General features: G+C 45.5%; 1 protein-coding gene across 1 annotated transcript in view; it reads left to right on the top strand.

Annotated features, from left to right (window-relative positions):
- Positions 1 to 23,118, top strand: part of nrp2a (neuropilin 2a) — a 64,480-nt gene extending 41,362 nt beyond the window's left edge. The window contains exons 9-18 of the mRNA XM_073462428.1: positions 916 to 1,091; positions 1,814 to 1,993; positions 2,085 to 2,229; positions 8,194 to 8,274; positions 8,490 to 8,594; positions 12,135 to 12,400; positions 13,025 to 13,121; positions 14,817 to 14,849; positions 19,896 to 19,964; positions 20,735 to 23,118. Coding sequence (XP_073318529.1) covers positions 916 to 1,091; positions 1,814 to 1,993; positions 2,085 to 2,229; positions 8,194 to 8,274; positions 8,490 to 8,594; positions 12,135 to 12,400; positions 13,025 to 13,121; positions 14,817 to 14,849; positions 19,896 to 19,964; positions 20,735 to 21,039 — 1,457 coding nt within the window. The 3' untranslated portion in view covers positions 21,040 to 23,118. The remainder of the gene's footprint in view (positions 1 to 915; positions 1,092 to 1,813; positions 1,994 to 2,084; positions 2,230 to 8,193; positions 8,275 to 8,489; positions 8,595 to 12,134; positions 12,401 to 13,024; positions 13,122 to 14,816; positions 14,850 to 19,895; positions 19,965 to 20,734) is intronic.
- Positions 23,119 to 23,608: the final 490 nt, after the last annotated feature.

Genomic DNA, 23,608 nt, shown 5'->3' with positions numbered 1-23,608 from the left:
ATCTCCTGCTTTTGCAGTGACATAACAGCATGAAACTTTGATCTGTGTTCTCTTAAACCGTCAGCACAAGTAACATCTCATCCCATCTCCCTTTCGCCTGCCCTCTCTCTCTTCCTTCTCTTCCTGAGGCTCTCTCTACCTCCCACCTCCCTCCACGCTCATCGCTACCCCTTGTGTCTCCCTCTTCCTCCCTCCATCCCTCCCTCTCCCACTGTTTGTCTCTGCAGGAGTCTCATCTCTACATCTTGCCCTCCTCCCGGTTTCCCCAAGCCATTGACTTCAGCTCTCTGTCTCTTGCTTTTCTTTTTTTTTTCTTTACTCTTTCCGCTCTCTACTTCTCTGCCACCAGACTCCTCGTATTATACCTTTCTTATCCCCCTAATCCTCATTCCTCCCTCTCGCATACTCCCTCGGCAAGTTACTTTCAATGCTACTCGCTCATCCATATCTGAATGAGTTCCATTTCCAAGTGCTTTTGCATGTACGTGGAACTTTCTCTCAGTCAGTGAATGCACGTACAGTAGAATGTGTGCAGCACAGTGAGCAGACGAGCTATTGTACAGAATACAAAGACACAATGCAGGCAAACAACGTATTGAATGCACAGCAGGGATGTGTATCTATTCAAAAGCAGCCTTAACGTATGCTTTTATCTCTCTAATTGCATATTTAACATGAATAGTGTTGCTCCACATGTCTCAGTCTCTCATCTCACCCTCTCCTGATTGCTCCAGTCTAAACTCTTAATGCTTAGTGGCCAGTAGTGCAATCCTGCGGTGAAGCTTAACAGCTCCCAGGTGGGAATGTGTGCAACAGCGTGAGCGTATGTTAGGTCGTCGCTGAGACTTCTCTGTCAACCCTACCCCCGAGGTGAAGGTTAAAGTTATCTCTGCCATCTCTGCTTCTCCGCTCCAGATGCCCCGTGTTCAGACCTGCAGGGCCTGCTGTCCGGCCTGCTCCCCGACGCCCAGATCTCAGCCTCCTCCAGCAGGGACATCGTGTGGAGTCCCGGGACCGCACGACTGGTGGCCAGTCGCTCTGGCTGGTTCCCTGCGCCTGCACAACCTCTGGCTGGAGAGGAATGGCTTCAGGTATAAGAGGATTTTGAATGCATTTATTGTACATTTGACTGTATATTTCCATATAAGCACTAACAATAAAATATCATAGTAATACTTGTCTGCCCCTTGCAGATTATGTTTTTTCATTATGTTAAAGAAGCTAATGAATTTAATGGAACTAGATCACACTCGGTTTGTGGATACTGGGGATAAAAAATAATAAATGCATCCACTTGTACCTGTAGTGCATTTTATATTTGGTGTCATGGGGTCATGTTTAGTGTTAAATATGCAAGGCAAAAGCTAGCAACGGTTCGGTTGTGGTGGTATAGGGGTAATACCAAGGGTGGAAATGTCATGTTTATATGTGCAACAAACTTAAATGTAGCTTTAATGACCGGCTTCCACATATTGCCATTCCAGCTGCCAAATGAGCTAAAATAAGAAGCAAACCTGCAATTAAAGGTCCCATATTATGGTCATTTTCAGGTTTATACTTTTATTTTAGGTGTCTTTAAATGTTTACATGCTTTAAAGTTCACAAACATTATTTTTCTTATACTGCCCATCACTGTGGCTCATTTCGCCAAGTTTCTAAATACAGACTGAGAGCATTTTTCTCTCGATTGAGCATTTTGATACGTTATATAGGAAATATCACTTTCTACAATATAGGACCTTTAAACATAGCCATGTTTGTTTTGTGTAGAGTACACAATCACTGTGCATTTATCTAAATGTAATCTCCACAGGTGGACCTAGGAGTGCCTAAGACTGTGCGTGGAGTGATCACCCAGGGAGCGCGGGGCGGCGATGCAGGAAGTGGAGCAACCACAGATAACCGGGCGTTTGTCAGGAAGTACAAAGTGGCACACAGCGTGAATGCAAAAGATTGGAATTTCATCATGGACAGCAAGACTAGCCTGCCCAAGGTGGGTGAGGGAGGGAGACAGATGATGAAATGATGTCCCTGAATGTTTGCAAACCATCGAGCTGACATTGAACTTTTGTATTTGTGGACAGATCTTTGAGGGGAACACACACTACGACACCCCGGAGCTGCGTCACTTCGAGGAGACCATTGCTCAGTACATCAGGCTCTATCCAGAGAGGTGGTCTCCGGCAGGAATTGGGATGAGAGTGGAGATACTGGGCTGTGACCTTCCAGGTAGGACGTTCTTCTGTTGCTTTCACGTCAGGGACTCATTTCATATATGATAATTTGCTGCCTGCACTATTCCAGGCTGAATTATTTGCCCTAGCACTGTAATGAACTCGAGTGATCTAACCAGAACTGAATGGACCTTGAGGAAGGTGGCTCACCAGAAAAGTGAGGCTCACATTAGATATGCATGAGAGTCATTAGAGTGTGCCAGAGGTGAAAAGAGGCACCCAGAGTTGGTCGAGAAAGGGAAAGTGATAGCACAGTGAAAGCTTGATCCTCAGAGGTCGCGAGTTCTGACGTGTTTCACCTGGAAATTATGAGTTAGCTTCTCTGTGAGTTGCTACAACAAGAGTCAGCATCAGCGGGGAGTGGACAGGGCTTGGTTTTAGGAATGCGTCCCCGGAGAGGGAGAGAGCGCATTGGTTTTGTTCGCTCTCCAACGTGGGTCTGTTATCCAGATGTGAGGCAGTGCTGGAGAAACACACCGGCACTCGCGCACATATGGACCCTCACTATTTACCACTCCCTCTGTGCCTTGACAGGATGGCTGGGCTGTATAGCGCAACACGCTCAGCACACATATACAAGTGCAGGCCCACATACATGTACACACACACACAAGATAAACCACAGAAAGAGAGACATGTATAACATTCACACGCCCACACACAACACTATAAATACAAGTTAGGCTATGCCTTCATTGAGGTGATGTGTGTGTGCACCGTTCTCTGGTTGAAAAGAGAAGAGTGTATCATCTTTATCAATACTATCACAATTAGTACTTTTACCTTTATACTTACAGTACATTTATCTGATAATACTTAAATATTTTTTACTTAAGTAGGTTTTGAATGCGTACTTTCACTCGAAGTGAGTAAGTAAAGGATCTGAATACTTCTTCCACCACTTTTTCTGTATTTACTGTTTGATTGACACGTGGCCTGTGGGAAGTGCAGTGCACAAACAGCAATGAACAGTAACCACAAAGCTGGAAACAAAATGAAAAAACAAGAGACCTCAGGTTCAGGGTTTAACACTTTTTCCTTTATCTTATGAAGTGTGTGGGGGGGGCGGGGGACGTGGCACAGAAATCTGCTGTTGAGGGTCACACATTGTTCACAGGCCTCCAAAACTCAGCAGGAATAGTGGACTACTGCTGACATCCAGTAAATCATTCACTTCCCTTTACACACAGACTATTCTCTTCCCTCTGTTCTGTCTTCAGTTAAGCCCTCTTCTGAATATCTTTTATGTATATGATTCGGGCTGAAGTAACGGCTCTGCTTTGTTTTGTTTTTACCCCAAATCTTGCCTGGTGCAGTTTGAGCATGGCGGCAGCTACCACAGTGAGGCAGAACAAGGTCTCTCACCCCGTTCCTACACATGGTTGCAGTTCTTTCGTTTCCCACCCCGAGGCTCAGTGCGTGGGTCCATAAATGTTTTTGTTCTTTTTGTTCGTTACCATGCCTCCTCCTCCTCCCATCTCCTCCTCCTCTGTTACTCATCACTCCTCACACCTCTTTTCCATGCTCACTGCTGTTGGTCCTGACTCCTTCTGTCCTGTGGCTGACGTACAGCTGTCTTGCACACACACAACCTCAGCAGGTTTTTTTCTAGTATATGTGCTCCGATAAATGAAAAATGCATGAGCTCAGGAAGGAAATTTTACAGACTGATCTGTAAAAAAAAAAATGCTAAATATCATCTCTGCCTTTTTCCAGGGAGGATCATTTTGGTTTTCAGAGCACTATACTGTAGAGCTCACACACACACATGCACATACACACCTGTAATATAAAACCTCAGGTGTCACACTGGCTTTCTGGCTCCTTCAAAATGGTCCCGTACTTATTTTGGCTCTTCATATAAGCTCTTTATGTCACTTTCTTCACAGCAGCCTATCCTCTATGAAAAGCTTTAATGTGTGAGAGTGTGTGTGTGGGTAAGGACTGCAACTAACACTTATTAACTGTGGATTATTTTCTCGATTGATTGAGTAGTTTGGTCTATAAGATGTGAAAAATATATCGTTCAGTGTGTCTGTTTTTGTCCCCAGCCCAAAGATATTCAGTTTGCAGTCACAGTGGAGGAAAGAAACCAGAAAATATTCATGTTTAAAAGCTGGAATCAGAGTATTTTCTCTTAAATGAACTCAAACCAATTAATCAATTATTCAAATAGTTGGCAATTAATTTAATAGTTGACAGTTAATCAGTTATGGCCCTTGATCTGCACACTTAACCCCGCCCAGCAGAATATCAAACAATGGCTTCCCATCTTTTCCATCACGATCTTTTTGGGTGTACGTGTGTGAACGTGCGTGCATGCGCATCCATAAATTGGTGTGTGTGTACGTGTGTGTGTGTGTGTGCGTGTGCTTAGGACTGCCAAGCAGAGATTTACAGAAAGGCTTTCTACATAATTGAAGATTTTTTTTCTCTTCTCTGACATATTGCTGAGTCAGATTTTTGGGGAGTGAGCGATGTCTTTTATACAGAGAGGGCTGGCCCTGTGTATGTGTGTGTTTTTGGTGTCTGTGTGTGTTGAAAAAAAGCCGTATCTTTGTGTGTCTGTGAGTATTTTTGTGAGCATGTGCAGCTGTAGTGTGTATTTGTACGTGCGAGCGTGCATCTCCATTATCTATGCCAGCAGTTCCCCTGGGTCCGGTTCTAAGTGTTGGTGTCTCATCCCATGCATGATGATGACTTGCATCATCACCTGCAGCAGTAGACACATTATGTAAGACAACACCCCGCTGCAGAGGGACTTTTCCTGCATTACAAGGCCCTCTGCTGCGCATGTACAGAAGGCCTGCCTGCGCACACTCGGGCCTCCTCGTGCAGCTCTGTGACATAGTCCTCGCACACATCAAGGACAGGGCTTGGGGCAAGGTGGGCAGGTCACATACATTCACACACTCTCTCTCTCACGTTCTCACATAAACACACAGACCCACACAAACGCACAAGTCGGTCCCATTCCCATTGCCCTCGACACTCCTGTCACACCCTGGAAAGGTCAGCGCATTTACACTGTGACAAGGCCTGACCTTTGAAAGCATAGAGTGCTCAGGAGCTGGGGAGAATCTTAATGGTCTTGTGTTTATGTGTGTTTAGTCGTATCCACACATGGGAGTGTGTGTGTGCTCGTGTGTTCAGGTAATGTGTCGGAGCTCGGTTTATTTTGACGCCTGGTCCCGAGACTTTACCAGGGGACACAAAGGCTGGACTAGAGTAAAAAGGTAAACTCAAAAAAGCAAAAGCAAAGAAGAAGTCCGAGCACAAGAGACAGGAATGGTGTCGCATTTGAAGCTCAGGAGGAAGAGCCGTTTGAGGAAGAGGGTCGCTTTCCTCGCCTTTACCTTCCCGGTGGGCTGGAAGCGATAAGAGTCTCATTAGGTAGTTAATGACAGGCATAAAGGACATGACATTAACGCTGGGTTAATGTCAGAAGCCGTCGCCAGCTGTGGCCGGCCCTTTCATGTGTGCCATTTCTCCAGCTGGGGCGCCGTCGCGCTCATTTCCACAGGAAGTCCCTCTAAGCGGATCAATTGCGTATCACGCCGTGTTTGTTGCCCTTAGTGCCTTTCATAGTCTTTAAATGATAACAGTAGTCATGCAGGAAGACCAGTAGGAGGCTCCAGCATGACTACTAGCAGGCGTTAAGCAAAGTTAAATGTGGTAATGAATCCATTTGACCTTTTTTTAATTATTTTTTTTTAGAAATGTTTGCATGCGTTTCTTTTCCAACTGATGAGCTTTTTCTCATGAGATCCCCAGGCATCCAAGCCTCAAAGCTGTCGGGATAGGCTTAAACGAGACATGTCATGGAGAGCTAACAAAGCATTCTGAAATATGATATGCTTAAGAATTCACTTACCGTCTTCAGTTTTCATTAATGTCAATTAAATGAGAAAAAGAAGCCAGGGTCATACATCTGTGTTTCCAAAACACTGAATCTAGTCGAACAAGTCGCTGTGTAAACATGTGTTGTTAATGACTTTTTGCAGTGGTTATACTGACAGAAATTGAGGGAAGAGCAGCTTACATGGTTTATTCACATGATAAATGTGGATCCTTGTGACCCAAACCTCCGTGTAAACCCCCATAACACACCAGGGTTGACCCATCTGCTCCCAATAACACAGTGTTTTCTCCCCCTCCGCATTCCAACTGCGGCCTGCTCAACATGTGTCTGTTTGTGCGCACATGTGATGTGTTTTAATGAGCCAATTGCTGGCTTATTAATGCCACAGTATGTTGTTTGTCTCTCTTGGTGATATATGTGCGCTTAAATCGACGGTAATGGCAGAGAGATAATCGTACATTTCACTTTTGTGTTCGCTCTGCCTTCTTCTGAGCGCCTGTGAGTTATAGAGTGAGGGTAACGCACACGATAGCTCACACATGCGTAAGAAAACAGAGCGCGGGATGGAGTGTGTGTGTGTGCTGTGTCTCCTCCCTGACAGCCAGTGAGTGGTCCCAGAGCGTGATCATCCTGTCCAAGGTCGAGGGGAGTTGGTCAGACACGTCCATCCATCAGCGTAATGTGTGTGACTCTGCATCTCTGTGTGTGTATTAGCATGTGGACATGTTGGCCTGTCTATCTGTGCGTCTGCATATTTGAGTCAGTCGCACACTGACGCCAGAGCACCCAGACATAACATGACCAGGGCCCCCTTTGGGTGCCTTATGGCTATCTGTGCCTGCCTCCGCTTGTCTCTGACACTCTGGCTTGGATGGCCAAATGGAGACAGGAAATGAAGGATAGAGATAGTCTCTCTCGATTATGATGTGTGCTTTAACTCACTCTGAATATACAGGAGACTTGGACATGCTGTTTATGTGCTGAATTATGGCAGTAGGATAGTATAAGTCATTAGTTTCCTGTTTAAAATGTCATTAAATGGCTAATAAACTAAACCTGAACTGTTCTTGCAAAAAGACATCATTTGCAGGGGAACGCATGGGAAAAACTTTATGGCCCTGTTCTACATGTTGCAGTGAAAACACAGCCCAGAAATAGCCTGGTATAAAGTTTTATGCTTTAAGATTTATGCCAGAGCACTCAACACTTTTGGTAAACAGACAGTATCTTCACATTGCACATCAAAATATGACATCGAAAGTGTCGGGGTAGACTTTTTCGAGCTTTTTTGTCGAAAAGCTTGCATGTCTGTCAAGCGACCCTCATTAAGTGTTATGGTGAGTTTAAGACCTGGTACTTTTTTTACCTTTCGACAGAGCAATGCTTGCCGTTGAGCTCGTTTCCAGGCTTTATGTCGGCTGTAGCTTCATATTTAGTGTACAAACATGACAGTGGTGTCAGTCTTCTTCATCTTACTCTCAGAAAAGTGAACTAATTAAGCATTGAAAACTTCCAAGTAGCTTACTTTGCTGCTAAAAAGCTTCCTTTTCGACTATTGCAATGCCCTTTATTTTAGAATTTGCAGGCGTATTATCCATAGAAGCACCCACATCACACCAATCCTTGCTGCCCTCATAGGTTACCTGTGAGTTTTATAAGTGATTGTAAGATTTTACTGCTTGTTTTTAAAACCTTGAATGGTCCGGTTCCTGCCTATATCTGTGATTTGCCATCCCCCTATGAATCTGATTCTCGACTCATGACCAAAGGTGACAGGTTGTTCTCTGTTTGTGGAAAAACTCATTATCTTCCTTTAAAACTCTTCTTTAAACTGGAAATATAGGCAGAGTGGAGAGCTATTAAAGGTGTATAAAGACGCTATACCTCTCTGCATTCTTGTTCTTTCTGCCTTTGTTGCTTATCACTTCCTCTCACATCTGTATGGATTTCCTGGCACTCCCTCACATAGGAGAAACTCCGCATAAATACACTCTTAAGCAAACACTGGGTGATTAATGTGTCCTCTTTACAGCATTATAATGTCTGAGAATTGTTCCTTACAACCACCTTTGACCCTGGTTCCGTTTGTGTCTGCAGAAACCACCACGCCAGCCGACACCGTCACGCCAACCCTGCCTGCCGACATTGAAACCACCACAGTCCCCGTCACAACCATAGGTGAGACCATGCAGAGTGTTTTACATGAAAGCAAAAGAAATGCTGGATTAATAGTGTTATTAGGAAGCGGTAATAACAAAGATGAAAGCCTTTTAATGGCTGTATGACATTATGTAGAGCAGCTGTGAATGCTTCTTTATCTGAAATGATTCCTCATGCCTTTGTGCCCCTTGGCTCTCGCTCTTCCTCCCTCCTTTCCTTCCTCGCCGCTGCAGCAGCCACCTCTCCTCCATCCGACAGCGTGTGTGACTTTGACCACGGCCTGTGTGGGTGGACGCACGACCCCAACGCCCCTCTCCTCTGGTCCCTGCACAGCCACGGTGAGTCTCCTCATCAGTCATGGGAAGATTGTGCATGACTCACCGCCGCTGTCTGGTTAGCAGAACGGCTCAGAGCTGCTCCGGGGAGCTTTTTCTCTGTGCAGCGAGTGTTTGATGGACATTCACCTGCAGGGTTTGCTTTAAATCTGGGTGATTTTACAAAACAATGCAGTTAGCTGCTCAGGCTGACATCTCAAGTTTTTATTTCGGTGTTACACAGGTTTCTTGTACCAGCCTCTGTCGACTGTTTGCTGCAGAGCTTTTATGTATGCAGCTGCAATTTCATTTGGCCACAGAAAATTGCACAAGCACAAATGCATTAAGTTTATTTTATCAACTTCAGTGGGTCTAGACAAGGCACTGTTTTCTATAATTAAATGGAGTCATTCTCCTTGTGTATCTTCATTGAGTCCCTTTTCAATTTGATTAAAATAATTCCTTAAATTGAAACCAGTCTAATTTAGCAGCAACATTGTCTGCCAGCCGCGCTGCTCTTTTTCCGAGCGAATGAGAATGGAAATGAATTGAGGGAATCAGAGGTAAAGAGAAGCCGGCGCTGCAGTGTCAGGCTCATACGGCCCCACATGTGTCACACGCGACATACACCAGCTCTCCGCTCGCCTCGCATCGCCTCCGTGTGTCAAAACGCATGAAGTCTCTGCAGGAAGGGGTTAAGACCCAGTAGCTCCAATTAAGTTCAGAGCAGGAGATTCCAAAGACGAGCAGTTATTCCCAGCCGTCCGTTACTGCCCCTCCATTACCTCAGGCACATCCCAGATGATGCTGTGTAGACTTCCATCTACTTAGACACTCCTTGAAGAAATAATTATTCATTTTCCCTTTATACATACCCGTGGATCAAAAGTGCAGCTTTTGGCGTGTTATTAAAAACTACAGAAGACGTCTCCTGCTGGGCTTAGGGAGTTTTTTTTATGGCGCTATTTATAATTTTTCATAGGCAGGGTAAGGGATTGTTATCCAAAACCGTGTTTTAAAATTCATTGCTTTTGAGCAAGTCTCCATGAAAGATTCAGCATCTCTCCAGCTGGAGAGAATTAAACAAGAGGTTCAGCATGCCTCCCTTCCCTTTTTTTTCTTTATTTTCGTCAAATTTGTGATGTCACCTGGGTCATGTTCGGCGGGCCAACAGATCTCACAGCAAAGGCAGAAATGTTCCTGAAGCGTGACCCATTTAGGTCAAAACCATCTCTGACGGGGGGCTTCAAAGCGACTTCTTTCATCACGGTCGGATTGGGAAAGGGGGTTGCTTAGATTAGTCAGGTTGTGGCTTTCATGTATGGAGTATCATTTCCAGCCGTTTTGACGTGCCAGGCTGGCCTTTGATTTTTCCTGCAGATGGCAAAGGTCAAAATCCCAGCCAACTGCAAGATCATTATTTCACTGCTATCGAATCACCGTTAAATCCTCCATGGGGTTCCTTTTTCTCATGTGAGCCAGAAACCATGATATCCTCACCTCTTGACCTCAGTCACAAAACCTGTAATTAGGCACAGAGGTGGAATTAGCCACCCTGTACTGTATTATTTGGCGTAATATACCCCCGCTAGTAAAAGTGTGCTAACTAGGCTTCATAGATTGAATCCTTGTTTGCTTCTCGCTGCAGGAGACCGCTGTGAAATGGATTAATAATGCTCTGTTGTGCTGCGTATGGAGAGGCAGTCTCGATTATGAGCTGTCTGGCGAACAAGAGGCACAACAATGGGGGGCTCGCTGCACGACGCCGCGCATCCGACACAAGGCACAGACGATGGAAGAGGCTTTGGTGCGCGTATTAAAATGAGTGATAAAACGCCTCGCGGAGTCACAAATATGTTTCGCTCGCACATCCTCTCTAGGCATGTACACACACAAAAAAAGTGTTTCATGCACAATGAGGGGAGAGCACACAGTGGCGCGCACACACACGCTGATATCCAGGGCTGCGAAGGGCCAAGGGACACACTGTCACACTCACTGTCTGAAGTGTCACACACAGGCGAGTCTGGGCGTATGGCGGGCAGAGGGGAGCTGTCAAGTCGGAGGAAGATTTGTCCCTCCAGATACTGCTTGTCGGATCTGCTGGAGAGAGCGCGCGCGCACACCCACACACAGCGAAAGGTTATCGACCCAGTCACTCAATAGCTTGAGCATGGCTGCGCTAAAAACATACACCCTCGCTGGATGCCACTGTAAGGTGCTTTGGATGAAAAGCAGATGCTGTGTTAAAGAAAAAAAAAGCCTTGTGGTGTTACCAGGAAACAAAAACTAAAACAAACGCACACTCACACATATTCTGGAAATACCTGAATGCTCCCTGGTTTGGCCCGGACTACTTTTTCCTTGCTTGTAAGACAGCGAGGACACACACACACAGCGCACATGCACACACACACAGTTGTTCATGATAAAGCAGGTGATTTAATCTGCAGATTGTTGATACTGGACATTTTCCCACAGGGCCCACTTAAGAAATTCTTCACCAGACGCCTCATTGAGTCACTCTCTCACACACTCGGGCAGAAGCGCACACTCTCATTCGTACTGCGGGCTCACCAATCTTACTCTCTCACAATGGAATTCATGTCGGCATCCAATTTGCAAACTAAACATCCTCTGGTGTAAACAAATGGAGTGGCGTGCGTTTTTGTTGGACTTTTCCGTTGTTTAAGTCATTTACCTGGAAGGGAATGAAGAGAAATAGGCCCCAAGGGTCTTTTTGGCTGGAGGTTCTGGTAGCGCTCCATGTGCGAGTGACGCTCTCACTGGCTCTATTCTTCTGTGTGTTTATATTTGTCATATCCCTATTGTTTGGTGCGACAATTGTGTGGTGGTGATTCCGTTCCTGTTAGCAACTGGTGATTAGTTTCTTTTTTGTTTGTTGGAGATAGCTGTAATTGTGTGAAAACACGTACTGTCCATAGGTGCACATGGATCTATATGCGTCTTCCTCTGTGTGAAAACAGTGATGATTAATGACTATAACTGTGTGACTGTATACATGCACATTATGTGAATGTGCTCCATGTGTACTCCACAGGCTCATTCCGGCAGCATCCATTCACAGTGGATCTCAAAAGTCTACACAGCCTTTTCAAATTTCCCAGTTTTTATCGCCTCGAGGGCTGAAATGAAAATCCATTAAATCAGGCTTTCTTTCACTTTCGTTTGACTGTAGCAACCAGCAAACTCAAGGTTAAAACAAAGCTCTGCTCATTTCTGGCAATGTGTTAAAAATACGAAAGCAGCTTGGTTGCGTATTGTTGCTGAGAAATTCTCCAATGTCAACGTTTTTTATGTTCCACTTGATTCTATGTATTCCTGAGTTTATCCAGTTGGGGTCTGACAAAGGTTTCTGAAGGTCTAAGGACTTTCAAAGCTGGTAATTAAAGCTTGAATATAAAAATCACAAAGTAAGTCTGTACAACCACAGGACATCTGGATCTAGCTCCAGCCAGGACATGGTCATGTGAAGTAAGAAAATGTACACACTTATAGTAAGACTAATCAATTTCTCATCTTACCCCATCATATCTGCTCCAGAGCTCAACAGCTACCTGTACATGGACGCCAGCCTAAAGACGGAGCAGCAGCAAGCCCGCCTCGTGAGCCCCGTGGTGGCGGCCGACACCGGGCCCCTCTGCCTCCTCTTTTCCTACCAGCTGTGGGGCGAGGCCCAGGGCCACCTGAAGGTCCTGCTGCGTGACGGCCACAACGAGGAGACCGTCGTGTGGACGCTGAAAGACGATCAGGGCCCCGTCTGGAAGGAGGGTCGCACTATCCTGCCGCGCTCCCCTAAAGACTTTCAGGTATGAAAAAGTCATAACAGCAACGCTATGAAAGCATCAGACTTCAGGCAAATATCAGAGCGCTATATTAAAGTCTGTCTGCTTGATAAACCGGCATGTGGGTCAGACCTTCTATTTTATGTCTCCCCAGAAAAAGAAACGTGTCTTTAATGTCTAAATCAGGGTCGCTTAGAGAGGGATACATCTCCGAGCGTATGAAAGCATCACTTTTAACCTCTCTGTCACCTTAGGCCAGGTTTGACTTCAAAAGCAGCTAAAGTAAGCCATATTGTCTCTATTGGCTGTGTGACTGTTTGGGGATTGCGATGCATTTGTCAGAGACATCACAAGCAGTTAATGTTCTCATAAAAAAGTAAGTTGGAGACGCTTGCAGAGAAAGGGAGGATGATTGCGAGTGTTGAGTGCAACTTTGAAATCACAGGCACCGTATTAAGTTTTTATCCTCTTTCTCCTCCTCCTCCTCCCGCTTGTCCCCGTTCTCGATTTGCCTCCCCCTCTGCTCCCCCGTTGCCTTCATCCTGTCTCCGTCTTCCTCTTCCTCCTCTTCTTTCTCAACTCCTACCTCCTCCTCCTCCTCCTCCTCCTCTTCCTCTTCCTCTTCCTCCCCTGTTTTGGCTGCGGTAGGTTGTGATGGAGGGTTTCTTTGTGCACGGCACCAGAGGACACATCTGGATCGACAACATCCACATGAGCTCCAGCATCCCACTGAAAGAGTGTACACGTAAGTTACACACAGACACACTTTGGGTCCTCACATTCTCAAGGAAGACAGGGATCAACTGTATTTTTTATTTATTTATCTTTTTGGCATCACTTTGCCAAAATATTTTCCATCCAGATGAATATTGAAAAAAATAGATGAGCGGGACCCACCAGCTCCCTCTTATCCGCTGTCAACTTTACCATCGCCTCTCATCATTATCTCGCCCTCCATCAATCTGCCATTCCTTCTATTTCCCTTCCACCCCCTCCACTTCTAGCCTTAAGGTCCTTAAAAAGTGACACACATGGAGCGATAAACACCCTCCACCCCTCCCAATCCTCCCTCCACCCCCTCGCACTCCCATCCCAGTTTTGGAGACAGCCTCTCCTCCAAAGAGCCCACCAAATGCAGAGATGAAAGGAGGAAGGAGAGGGAGGGACAGCGTTTATTCCTCCGCAAAAAAAAAAAAAAATGAAAAGAAGAAGAATAGGAAAAGTAGGCCATAAACGCCCCGTGGGCCCCTCCGATGCTAATCTATGTTTCATTAGATTTCTCTTCTTCTCTTTCTCTCCTCTCCCTCTCTCTCTCGAGCGCTCACTCCTCTGTCGTATTTGTAAACAGAGCTTTTTCCCGAGCCGTCAAAGGGAATTACTAGACAGGCTGTTTCCCCAGCAAGTTTTCTGGGTGCCTGGTGTGAGCCGAGCGCCGGCGCAGCCTCCTTAATCTGGCCCGGGCAGGGGCTCTGGAGAGGGTCTTAAACAGATCAGAGACCGAGCCCAGGGTTCAGAGCCAAAAACCTGCCGTCATCGCTTCTGACTGACGTCCAGTGTGCTTTGGAACCGGACCACAGCGGGGAGCAGGCACAGTGTAATTGAGGGGAAGCATGCATGCGTGTGTGTTAAGTGTCCCTAGCTTAGGGCACACACATTGTGTGTTTGGTCATGTTTGTCAGTCATTTGTGTGTGTGTGTGTGTGTGTGTGTGTGTGTTTGTGACACGAGAGTCTCGAGCTTTCAAAGGCAAAGATGACAGCCCAGCCTCTCTCCTGCCTCTGTGCTGCTGTGCTTCCTCCTTCCCTACCTTCCCTCCTCTCCTTCCCCGCTCCCAGAGCATTCTGGGATGTCGCTTATCACCCGATGCAGTTGAGTTTTTCACAGCGTTCCCGCCAAAAGGCGCCAGTTCCCAAGCCGGTTTCCGTCTTTCTTTCTTTTTCACCCACCCCCTGACACACACACACATAGACATACACCATCTAACACACACAGAAACACACACCGGTTCTTTGTGTTTGCATTCCAGGCAATCAAAGTGAAGGTTCTGCTCTGTGCATTTGCAGCAAGCCAAAAACCTCCCTCCCCGCTCCAGTTTAACTGGGCTCAGCAGATAAACAACTTGAAATGTGTGAACTTTGCGAACACACACACACACGTAGCCTATAGACTCGCAGCACGGCCATCTCAAATTCCCAGCTCCCACAATGTACTCTGTTTGAAATTGCGTTCTAGCAAAGGAGCCGAGTAAATGCCATAATTCATGTGAGTTATCTGAGGAATTAAGTTAAATTTCCTCAGGAGGAGTTTGATAGTCTTGTGACATTTGTGTGACATTTGGCTGACTTTTCCCTCGTATTTAAAGTTATCTAACAGCTCTCTCTCCCTCTGTCTTTCTGTTCCTGTCTCTCCATGTCTGCCCGACTCTCTCTCTGTCCTCGCAGAACCCTTCGCAGCCTTTCCTCCCGAAAATCCAGGTGAGTCTCACTTTGGTATGATGTCACTTCCTCTCTGGTCTTGCTTCCTGCCCGTTGGTATGCACTAGCCTGGGGTTTTTTGCTTGGTGGCACTAAGTTGTCCAAAACAATCAGTCCAAACTGACGACACAGAGGCTGCTGGAGCTGTGTGATCCCAGATTAACCGTACTGCTAGGAACTTTTGACAGGTTATGAAGCAGTTTTAATGGAACTATATTCATACTAGTGATTCATACACACTTTCTCACTCCCAAATCATTTAATACAGCAGCTTGGTCAGTGGCCTTGTGCTTCAAAATATGATGCTCAGTTTTGCACGTGAAGGGCTCCAAATTAGACTTAGACAAATGTTGGTTTTCAGGGGGGAAAGTCCTGTGTATGACCCACAGGGGCATTTCAAGAAGTGACGCTAGAGGGCTTACTACAAGAAGCCTCGGGCCACTGAACCAGGCTGCTGTATCTGACATGTTGGGAGTGAGCACGGGCCGGATTCATCTCATCATCACCAGCATGTAGACATCACCAAACAAATACGAAACCCCTTGCTAAAATCTAAATTATTAAATTTGAATTTTCCCCAAACTCTAACCTAGTTGGAAAAATAGATGATTCCAGTAATGTGTTGCTGTGCATTAGTTTTACCTTGTCAGTCTCAGTGGAAACAAAGGATTAGTCTCAAAAGAGCAAACTCTGCGTGCAAGGCAAGCTAAATCAAGCACACCTCATGGAGTCGGATATTTGAAAAGAGCTACAGATTCTCAGTTCTAGGCTGCCTGACACAGCCTGAAGGGTTTTAAATAACTGTCTGCCTCATGAAAAATATTTAGAGCATCCTGGGGGACTCTATGAGATTGATGTTAGTGTTTTGGCATCTCATAATGTCTTCCAATAAGATAAGAGCTTGGCGGTTTCAATGTGATGTGTGTGCACTTCTTCGGCTTTTCCACCTCCTGCGCCTTCACACACACTCACGCGGAGTCTGTAACCCTTGACAAACATGCACAAACACACACATTAATATCGCGGCGCACATACACACCAGTGTCCCCAGTGGAAAGCAATCAGATAGAGTGACTGAGCAGCGGCAAGCACGGGTGTCTCGCTCTCCTCTCCCTAACTCAGCTCTGTCTAATGAGTGTGTGCAGTGTGAAGTAGCAGGAGCACGCACCATTTCCCACTGTAATTATGTGACACGGTCCAAAAATCAGGATGTATTCGGCTCTGCTTCACTTTCCCTAGTTCAATTTGACATTCTCTTGGTCGTACAGCTCTCCACATCAGCTCTGGATGGTACATGTCGGCTTCATTTTTTAGTTTGTCACTGTCCTCAGGGGTTCATTTTTGCATAGCAGACTTGGATAGTCGAGTAGTGGCTTCTTGGAGGGTGGTTAGTCGGCTCTTACCAAGAATTTGAGGAGGGGGTTCAAGCCAGGGGCAGCAGTGTAGAGGATCTTTGGAGATAGTCTCCAAGGAGACAGAGCTTGGCTTGAGGAGGAGTGGACTGGCCAGGAGGCTGATGCATGAAAAAAGGGAAAAATGAAAACCCAAGAACAGAGAACAGGATAAATTATGTACTCAAAACAAATCTGCCAACTCGAGCCAGCTAAATAACAAATCCCAATCCAGCATCAGCTCCGAGAGAGCGCTGGAACATTGGATTCCCATGTGGTGTCCGACTGATTTTTTGCATGGTTCTGAGACTTTATCAGGGGGCTGTTTGAGACTTCCTGTGCCAGTGCGAAACAGGAAGAGGAAGCTCCTTAATTCAATGTGTGTGGGTGCTTTTATAACTAATTATTTTGGCTTTTGTTTCACACCAAGTCAGTTCATTGGAGCTTTGAAAAAAAAATTAATTGCATAGCATTTGATTGGATCACCCATTGGACTGATTTCAAACCAAATCTCTTGATGATCTTGGTGTGAAAACTTGTAGTCCAAGGATGCATTTGGATTTTTCTTTTTTTTTTGGCCTTGGAGATGTATTTTATTTTTTTGCAACTGGCATGCTTGTGCATGCTCACATGAGGTGCACGCCTGCTGTTCGTATGATGAAGACCAATAGGGATAGAAAAAGGATTAAATGTAGAAAATAAACAAGTGCCACTCCTCTCTTTTTCCCGCTGGCCAATTATTCTGTATCTCTCCACCAGGGGGAGGCGTTCCTGTGCCTCCCTTGCCCATCCACTGGTATTACATTATGGCCGCCGGAGGTGCCCTCCTTCTCCTGGCGGTGGCCATCTTGGTCAGAGCCCTCTGTTGCTGCCGACAACATCTGGCCACCAAGAAGAGCCAACTGTCAGTGGCCTATCACAGCTCCTCGCAGTGCTTCCAGTATTCTAACTGGTCCTCCAGTATGGCCACCCCAGGGGTGGAGCCAGTCCTGACAGTGAGGTTGGACAGCCGGGACCGACACCGTACCCTCTGCTGAAAGGAAACACTTAGCTGTGTTGTGTTTGGCAGAGCAGGACACCAACTTGTCATGTCAGCGGCATCAGTGTTGTAGATGCCGCAAGACTGACACAACTGGACGAACCCCTTCCTCATTTAGTTTACAGTTGCAAGGGTGACACAGACATTGTCCTAAACTGCCAAGTGAAAATTTGCAAAGAAACACTGTGCTCTCTCTCTGTCTCTAATGGATGTAGCTTCGGTTGCTGTTTTCTTCTTTGTTCCATTGAGGAGTTTGTTGTTGACATTTCACACTATGCTGCTCCTGATGAGAGGACTCAAGTCTGAGTAAGTTATTTATCTGAACAGCTTGTTTCGGACCATTGAGCGCCGTCTGGCTCCTCATAACCCCAACGGTCCTCCTGAAATGACCCCAGCATGGACATACACACAGACATGTGTGGGCTGGATAGAGGAGGGGGTCGAGCCAGTTCCGCTGCAAGAGCCAGCCAGAGCTGCCAAACCACAGGCTAAAACAAGACCCCAGAGACACGAGGAGCTCTGCAGTGCTGAGCGAGAGAGGAGAAAACTGTTAGGCTGAGAGGCATTCAGAGTGCTCGCTGTAGAAATTATCTGGCAAGCCCCAGAAAATAAAGCTCTTGGTATCTCTGTAATAAAAACACGAGATAGCTGTGATATGAGTTGTACCAGTAGTGAGGGTGTTGTAACGGAGGAGGAAAAAAAAGCCTCCCATTGTCCTTTTCAACAGAGCATGTGCACATTTAAAACAAAGGAATGCAAATCCATCATACTTTAAGTCCCGCATCACAAATGGAGATAACCAGCTCGTTTGATTGAACATCTTGTCTTCTCCTGATAAAGGCATCAGTCAGTGATGGATGCAGCCGTCTTCAGTGTTTAGTGTTCCATCTTGATTCCCTGGCGTAATAAAGCACGTTGTTCCACTCCCATTTCTGCTCCATACCACCCACTCCCGTTGTTCGCCGTGTCTTTGAGCTGCCCAGATGAAAGCCACGCCGAGCCGAGCCTTGTTGTGTTTTCAGTGGGAATGTGTGCTTGTTGTTTTTAGGGTTGTAAATAGACACAGCTGTCTGCCATCACCACTTCTTTCTTGATTTATAACTCCTACAAATCCCACAATGCCGCCGGACCAGCTGGGAGCCATAAGTGCGGTGTTTTGCTGTATATGTACACCCTTGAGAAGCATCCAAGACATTATGAGAACCAGAGCAATAGCTCCAGCTATTGATGGTTTCTTCGTGTAGTGCCATACGACGCCATGAATGGTTCTTAACATAAAACATGACACTTCTTACTAATGTTTAACATATCTGGGATCTAAAGGCCTATTTTATTGTGAAATTTCTCAAAGCCTTGATAGACAAATTGGCACCAATTTCTCCCTCATCAGTCAGTACAGGAGTGGTAAGATTTGACATTAGCTCGGTCTTACACCCTGGACTGAATGAAATTGAGGTCTTCACTCTGTCGCTTAATGGGCTGTGCTTTCGTGATCTGTCACACCAGCAGATATCCATCACCCACTAGGCAACAGCTCAGCAGAATGCGCCTCCATTTGTCACCGCAATTTAGTAGCTGAACTTTTCTCTCCGTTGTTAAAAAAAAGCGTGTGTTTTGGCACTCTCTCACTATGTGCTTTTAAATCAACCTGGGGAGGAGGGGATTGGACACCCTTACCGGTCCATCTCAACACCGTTACGCTCCAAGCCTCTGATAGTTGTAATTAGTTAATGGACGGATAACATTTATTAAGGCTGCGGTAAGCACTTTTCCCTCCCATCTACCGCACCTCCGTCGCCCAATCCGCTGCCAAATTCAGTTGCCCTGGAAACAGCATTAATAACGCCATTGGCCATCAAAGACCTCCAGATCTAGACGTGTGCCTTTGCCAAGCAGTTACTCCCACTCCTGCATGCTTGCCAAGAGCAGCAAGCACACACTCACACTACTGCACGCACACACACACACACACACACACACACACACACAAAAAGTGAAAAGAAAACTCCAATCTAAAGTATAAGTACACTCAAGCTATTGGGCTCAGCTAAAGTGCTGCAGCCATTGCTACTTTTACCACACTTGTAATCTTCCAATTCAGACACTCACATATCAATTTTCAGTTCACACCGCCTGGCAGTGCTGTTAGTTTCACCGAGTGGGAAGCAAGACCATCACAAGCACTACTTATATGTTGTTGTTTTTTTTCTTTAATCATCTTATACACCACTCTTAAACTTGACTGCAACAATGTCAATGATTTTAATGGTGATAATGATGGGTAATTATTTGATGATGACATGTTTTCATCTGTATTCACGTGGAATGAACAGTCTTATACCATCAGTATGCTATGTGATGACTGTGTGTTTGAAAGGAATGTATCTTAATGATCTTTCTCTATTAATAAAGTCATATTTTTCTATTATTCCAAGACTTGTGTGTGTGTGTAGCAAAGTAAACATGATTTGTAATATCCTGCAATCTCATCACCAGTACCACCTGTTATTGCTGATTTAAGAATTGCAAAAGGTGCACCTCCTGTGCTATGTCAATCATATTATGTGTAGAATTTGCTTGATGCTCAAAGGCCGTGTTCCCTGTGTTTCTCTCTAGAAACAGTTAAGAGACCCAATGAATTTGGAGATGGGCGACTTTTCAGTGGCAGAGACCAACTGGGTGGAGGTAAGGCACTATAACACCCTTCGATCCCTAGAGCTAATTCAAAAAGTTTTCACTCGTCGCCCCACTGAACACCCTCAAAGTCATTCCCCCATTCTCTATACATTTCTTCGAGTGTCTGACTTTTCTATACTGTGCATTTCTGTTATATTGTTTCATTATTGAAGAAAAAGTACTGATGTTGATGAAGGTTCTCAGTCATCCAGGTCATAGTAATTCTAAGTGCTTGGATGAGAACCTTGCAATTTCGACCAATCATAGCAGTCCCCCGTGCCATGTACCTCACCAAACTCATTCTTGTTTCTGGTTGTGAGGACACAGACGGGACACAAACGTCTCACGATTACCAGCAAAAATTGAAGAAACATTCAAAATTGTGATGGAACTCAAAAAAAGTCAATGATTGACAACACTACTGCAAATTACCCCAGGGTTAAAGGATGAGGTCACCCAAAAATGAAACTTCAGTCATTATCTACTCAACCCAATGCTAATGGAAAGTCAGGCCAAGTTTCGTAGCGCAGCCGGTACTGGTGTACTGATACTGTGGAAAATGAGTATTGAAACTATTTTCAAATATTCAGAGTAGATATGTATCAGTGTTTATTTGACAACACTACTAAAAACATTTTTAGTAATTTTCAATCATAATTTTTTAGAAAAGCTGAGTGAAATCAGGCATTCTATGCATTGCTGGAGGGACTACTCAATACAGTCACCACTTGCCATCATAAAACTAACTTTTCTCATCTGCTTTTGCACTTTCCTCACAGTTTTACAATTCCCTGAGTGGAACACGCCATCTCCATCATCTGAGCCTCCTGTGACGCGTGTCTCAGAGAAGGACAACTCGTGGCTTTACACCCTGGACCCCATCCTGGTCACCATCATCGTCATGAGCTCCCTGGGCGTCCTTCTCGGGGCGGTCTGCGCCGGCCTCCTCCTGTACTGCACCTGCTCCTACAGCGGCCTGTCATCACGCTCCTCCACCACCCTGGAGAACTACAACTTCGAACTGTACGACGGCCTCAAGCACAAGGTCAAACTGAACCAACAGCGCTGCTGCACCGAGGCGTGAGGGGAGAGGAAACACAAAAAGGAGACAGAGCGAGAGATACAGCCATTTTGTGAAAACCTCTCACTATTTTCTTCATTTCCTCCAGTTCACTTTAGTGTCAGTTTACTTACTCGTTGGTGCAGATCTCCGGACACACGGACAACAAGAATGCCACTTTTTAGCTCAAATGAGAACTTTTCCTGCTTGGAAGACGTGGCACAGTCCTGTGTTGGTAGTTTTTGTGGTGAAAGAACCGATGAGAGAAAGACTGGGGATTCCCAGATGGATTGTTCCATTGTGGGGATGTCAGGCCTCAAAAAAATACTATAATCTACACATATCAATTACAGATTCCTGCTCCACCAAAAGAGAAGTGTTTATAAATGCATCATAGATTTGTAAGAGGTCTACTTTTGAAACTGGATACTGTACGCTACACATACTGAGTCAGAACACATTGTGTTGGAAAGGTGGTAGGTTAGGAACGTGCTTAGAGAGCGTCTTTTTTGATCACATGTGAACACAGTGGCCTAGAAATTAGCTCCTTTGTGTGGCCTGTGGCTTTTTTTTTTTTTTTTTGTTCCGTCGTAGACTCCTGCTACCTATCAGCCTCAGTTATCCTCTTAGTTCCTGACAGTCTGCGGTATTTTTAGTCACCGACAACGTCCATCAAGCTTGTCTTTCCGTCACTCTCTTTCTGTTTAATGTTTTCGTTCTGGCCTATTGCCAGTCTGTGATGGAAGATAAGTTAGAAAAAAAAAAGATGCAAAGAAAGTGTATGTGTGCGTAGAGGTGGGGAGGGGAGGGGGGGCATTTTAACACATTCTTTTCAAACGAAAGAGAGAGTTATTGTTAGATTTAGTTGTTGCTGGTTCCTGTCAAAGAGAAGGTCATGTTTACATTGTGGTTAATGGTGAAAGGTCAAGGTGCTTTGGTCGGTGCAACCTATGGATTGCTGTTAAGGGCAGAGACTGAAAACCACTGAAGAAAGAGAAACAAAGACAGAGTGAGAGAGAGACTATGACTGACAGAGCACTAAAAATTCCCCTGACCCTCTCTCTCGCTCTCTCTCTCTCTCTCTCACCGGGGCAGTGTTCTCCCTGTGCTTTTTCGCGAGGACACAAAAAAACAAATGCGAGCGCGCAGCCAGAAACAGCTCTTCTCAATCGACTGACTGTGTGCCCGGACACACAATAAGCCTTAAAAGCGAACTGTTCTTGGAAAAAAAGGAACGTTGAGGCGACTGCAAGACAAGAGAGGAGGTATCAATCTCTCTCTTTTTACATGTGGACCTCAAAAAGCCATGATTTAAAGGACCTACTCCCCCCCCAACTCACACATACACACTCACACACCCTCACCTCATCCTGCTGGCTTATTGTCGCCTATTTTCTGAAGTATTTTTTTTGTTTTTCTTTATGTTGGCAAGGTGGGCATTCTAAGGGATGGTTTTGAACCAATCAGAAAGTCTCTGAAATGGACTCATAAGCCATGAGAAGGAGAGGGTGAGAGAAATAGTCTCCCTCCCATGCACATGCACATACACACATGACATCACTTGTATATACGAATGTGTATACAGAACATGAATACACGCCCTCTCTGGCTAAACACATGAAACTTTGGACACACATATACCGAGAGGCACTCGAAAAATGAAGGGAACAATGTATGCTGCTGAGAAGCTACTACACACACACACACACACACACACACACACACACACATGCACACAACATTTCATCCCATGTACCGTCGCCATGCACACACTAAAAACACACAAGCCGTCCCTCTCCTCAGAGGCCCGATTCTCTGGACCCCACTGACTCTCTTCAAAGTGCCTTGGAGCCTCGGGGATCCAGCTTGCCTTTGGAGCCAGTATCAGATACCGTGATTTGACACTGACAGTGACAGTGACAGTCACAGCGCCCCCCTTCTGCCTGGGAGGACCAAACAACGTTAAAAAAGGACAGGATCCCCCCGTTCGCACTGCTCGGACTGCTGTTGTTGTTGTTTTAAAGGGGTCTTTGTACAGAAATGCTCTTTTTATGATTGTTATTATAATTATTGTTATGATTATTTAATAAAGGATTTATACCATACTGGAAAAAGATGGCAAAGAGTTTCTTAAAATGTGTAAAGGAACAAAAAAAGTTTGAATGATGCACTGTTTTCTTGACATTCCCGCAACAGTTGTGGACACAACTAAACACTTCCTGTCCAATTACCCACAAACTCCATCCGAGACTTTGAGCCAAACTTTCACTTTTAATTGCAAAAAGAATACACACGGGGTATCACACACACACACACACACACACACACACACACACACACACACAAGCTCATGTTCCCGCTTTCTTTCTCTGTCACATACACATACATACATAATGTTGTGTTGTCAGCCAGCTACACTTGGCCTCTAATCTCCCCATGATGTCCCATTAGTCTGGACCTCTGGTGGCCCTCATTTAGGAGCTTCAACATCAAAGCTTTGAAGTGCCCGCCGTCTCAGCCACACACACACACACACACACGCTCGTACAGTGCACATGCAATTACTCTGCTTCTCTTTTATACAGCTTGCTGA

The sequence above is a fragment of the Pagrus major genome, chromosome 24 (genome assembly GCF_040436345.1).
Source record: "Pagrus major chromosome 24, Pma_NU_1.0".
NCBI lineage: Eukaryota > Metazoa > Chordata > Actinopteri > Spariformes > Sparidae > Pagrus > Pagrus major.
Note: the sequence above shows the minus strand (reverse complement) of the source record. Positions and strands in the feature narration are given on the sequence as shown.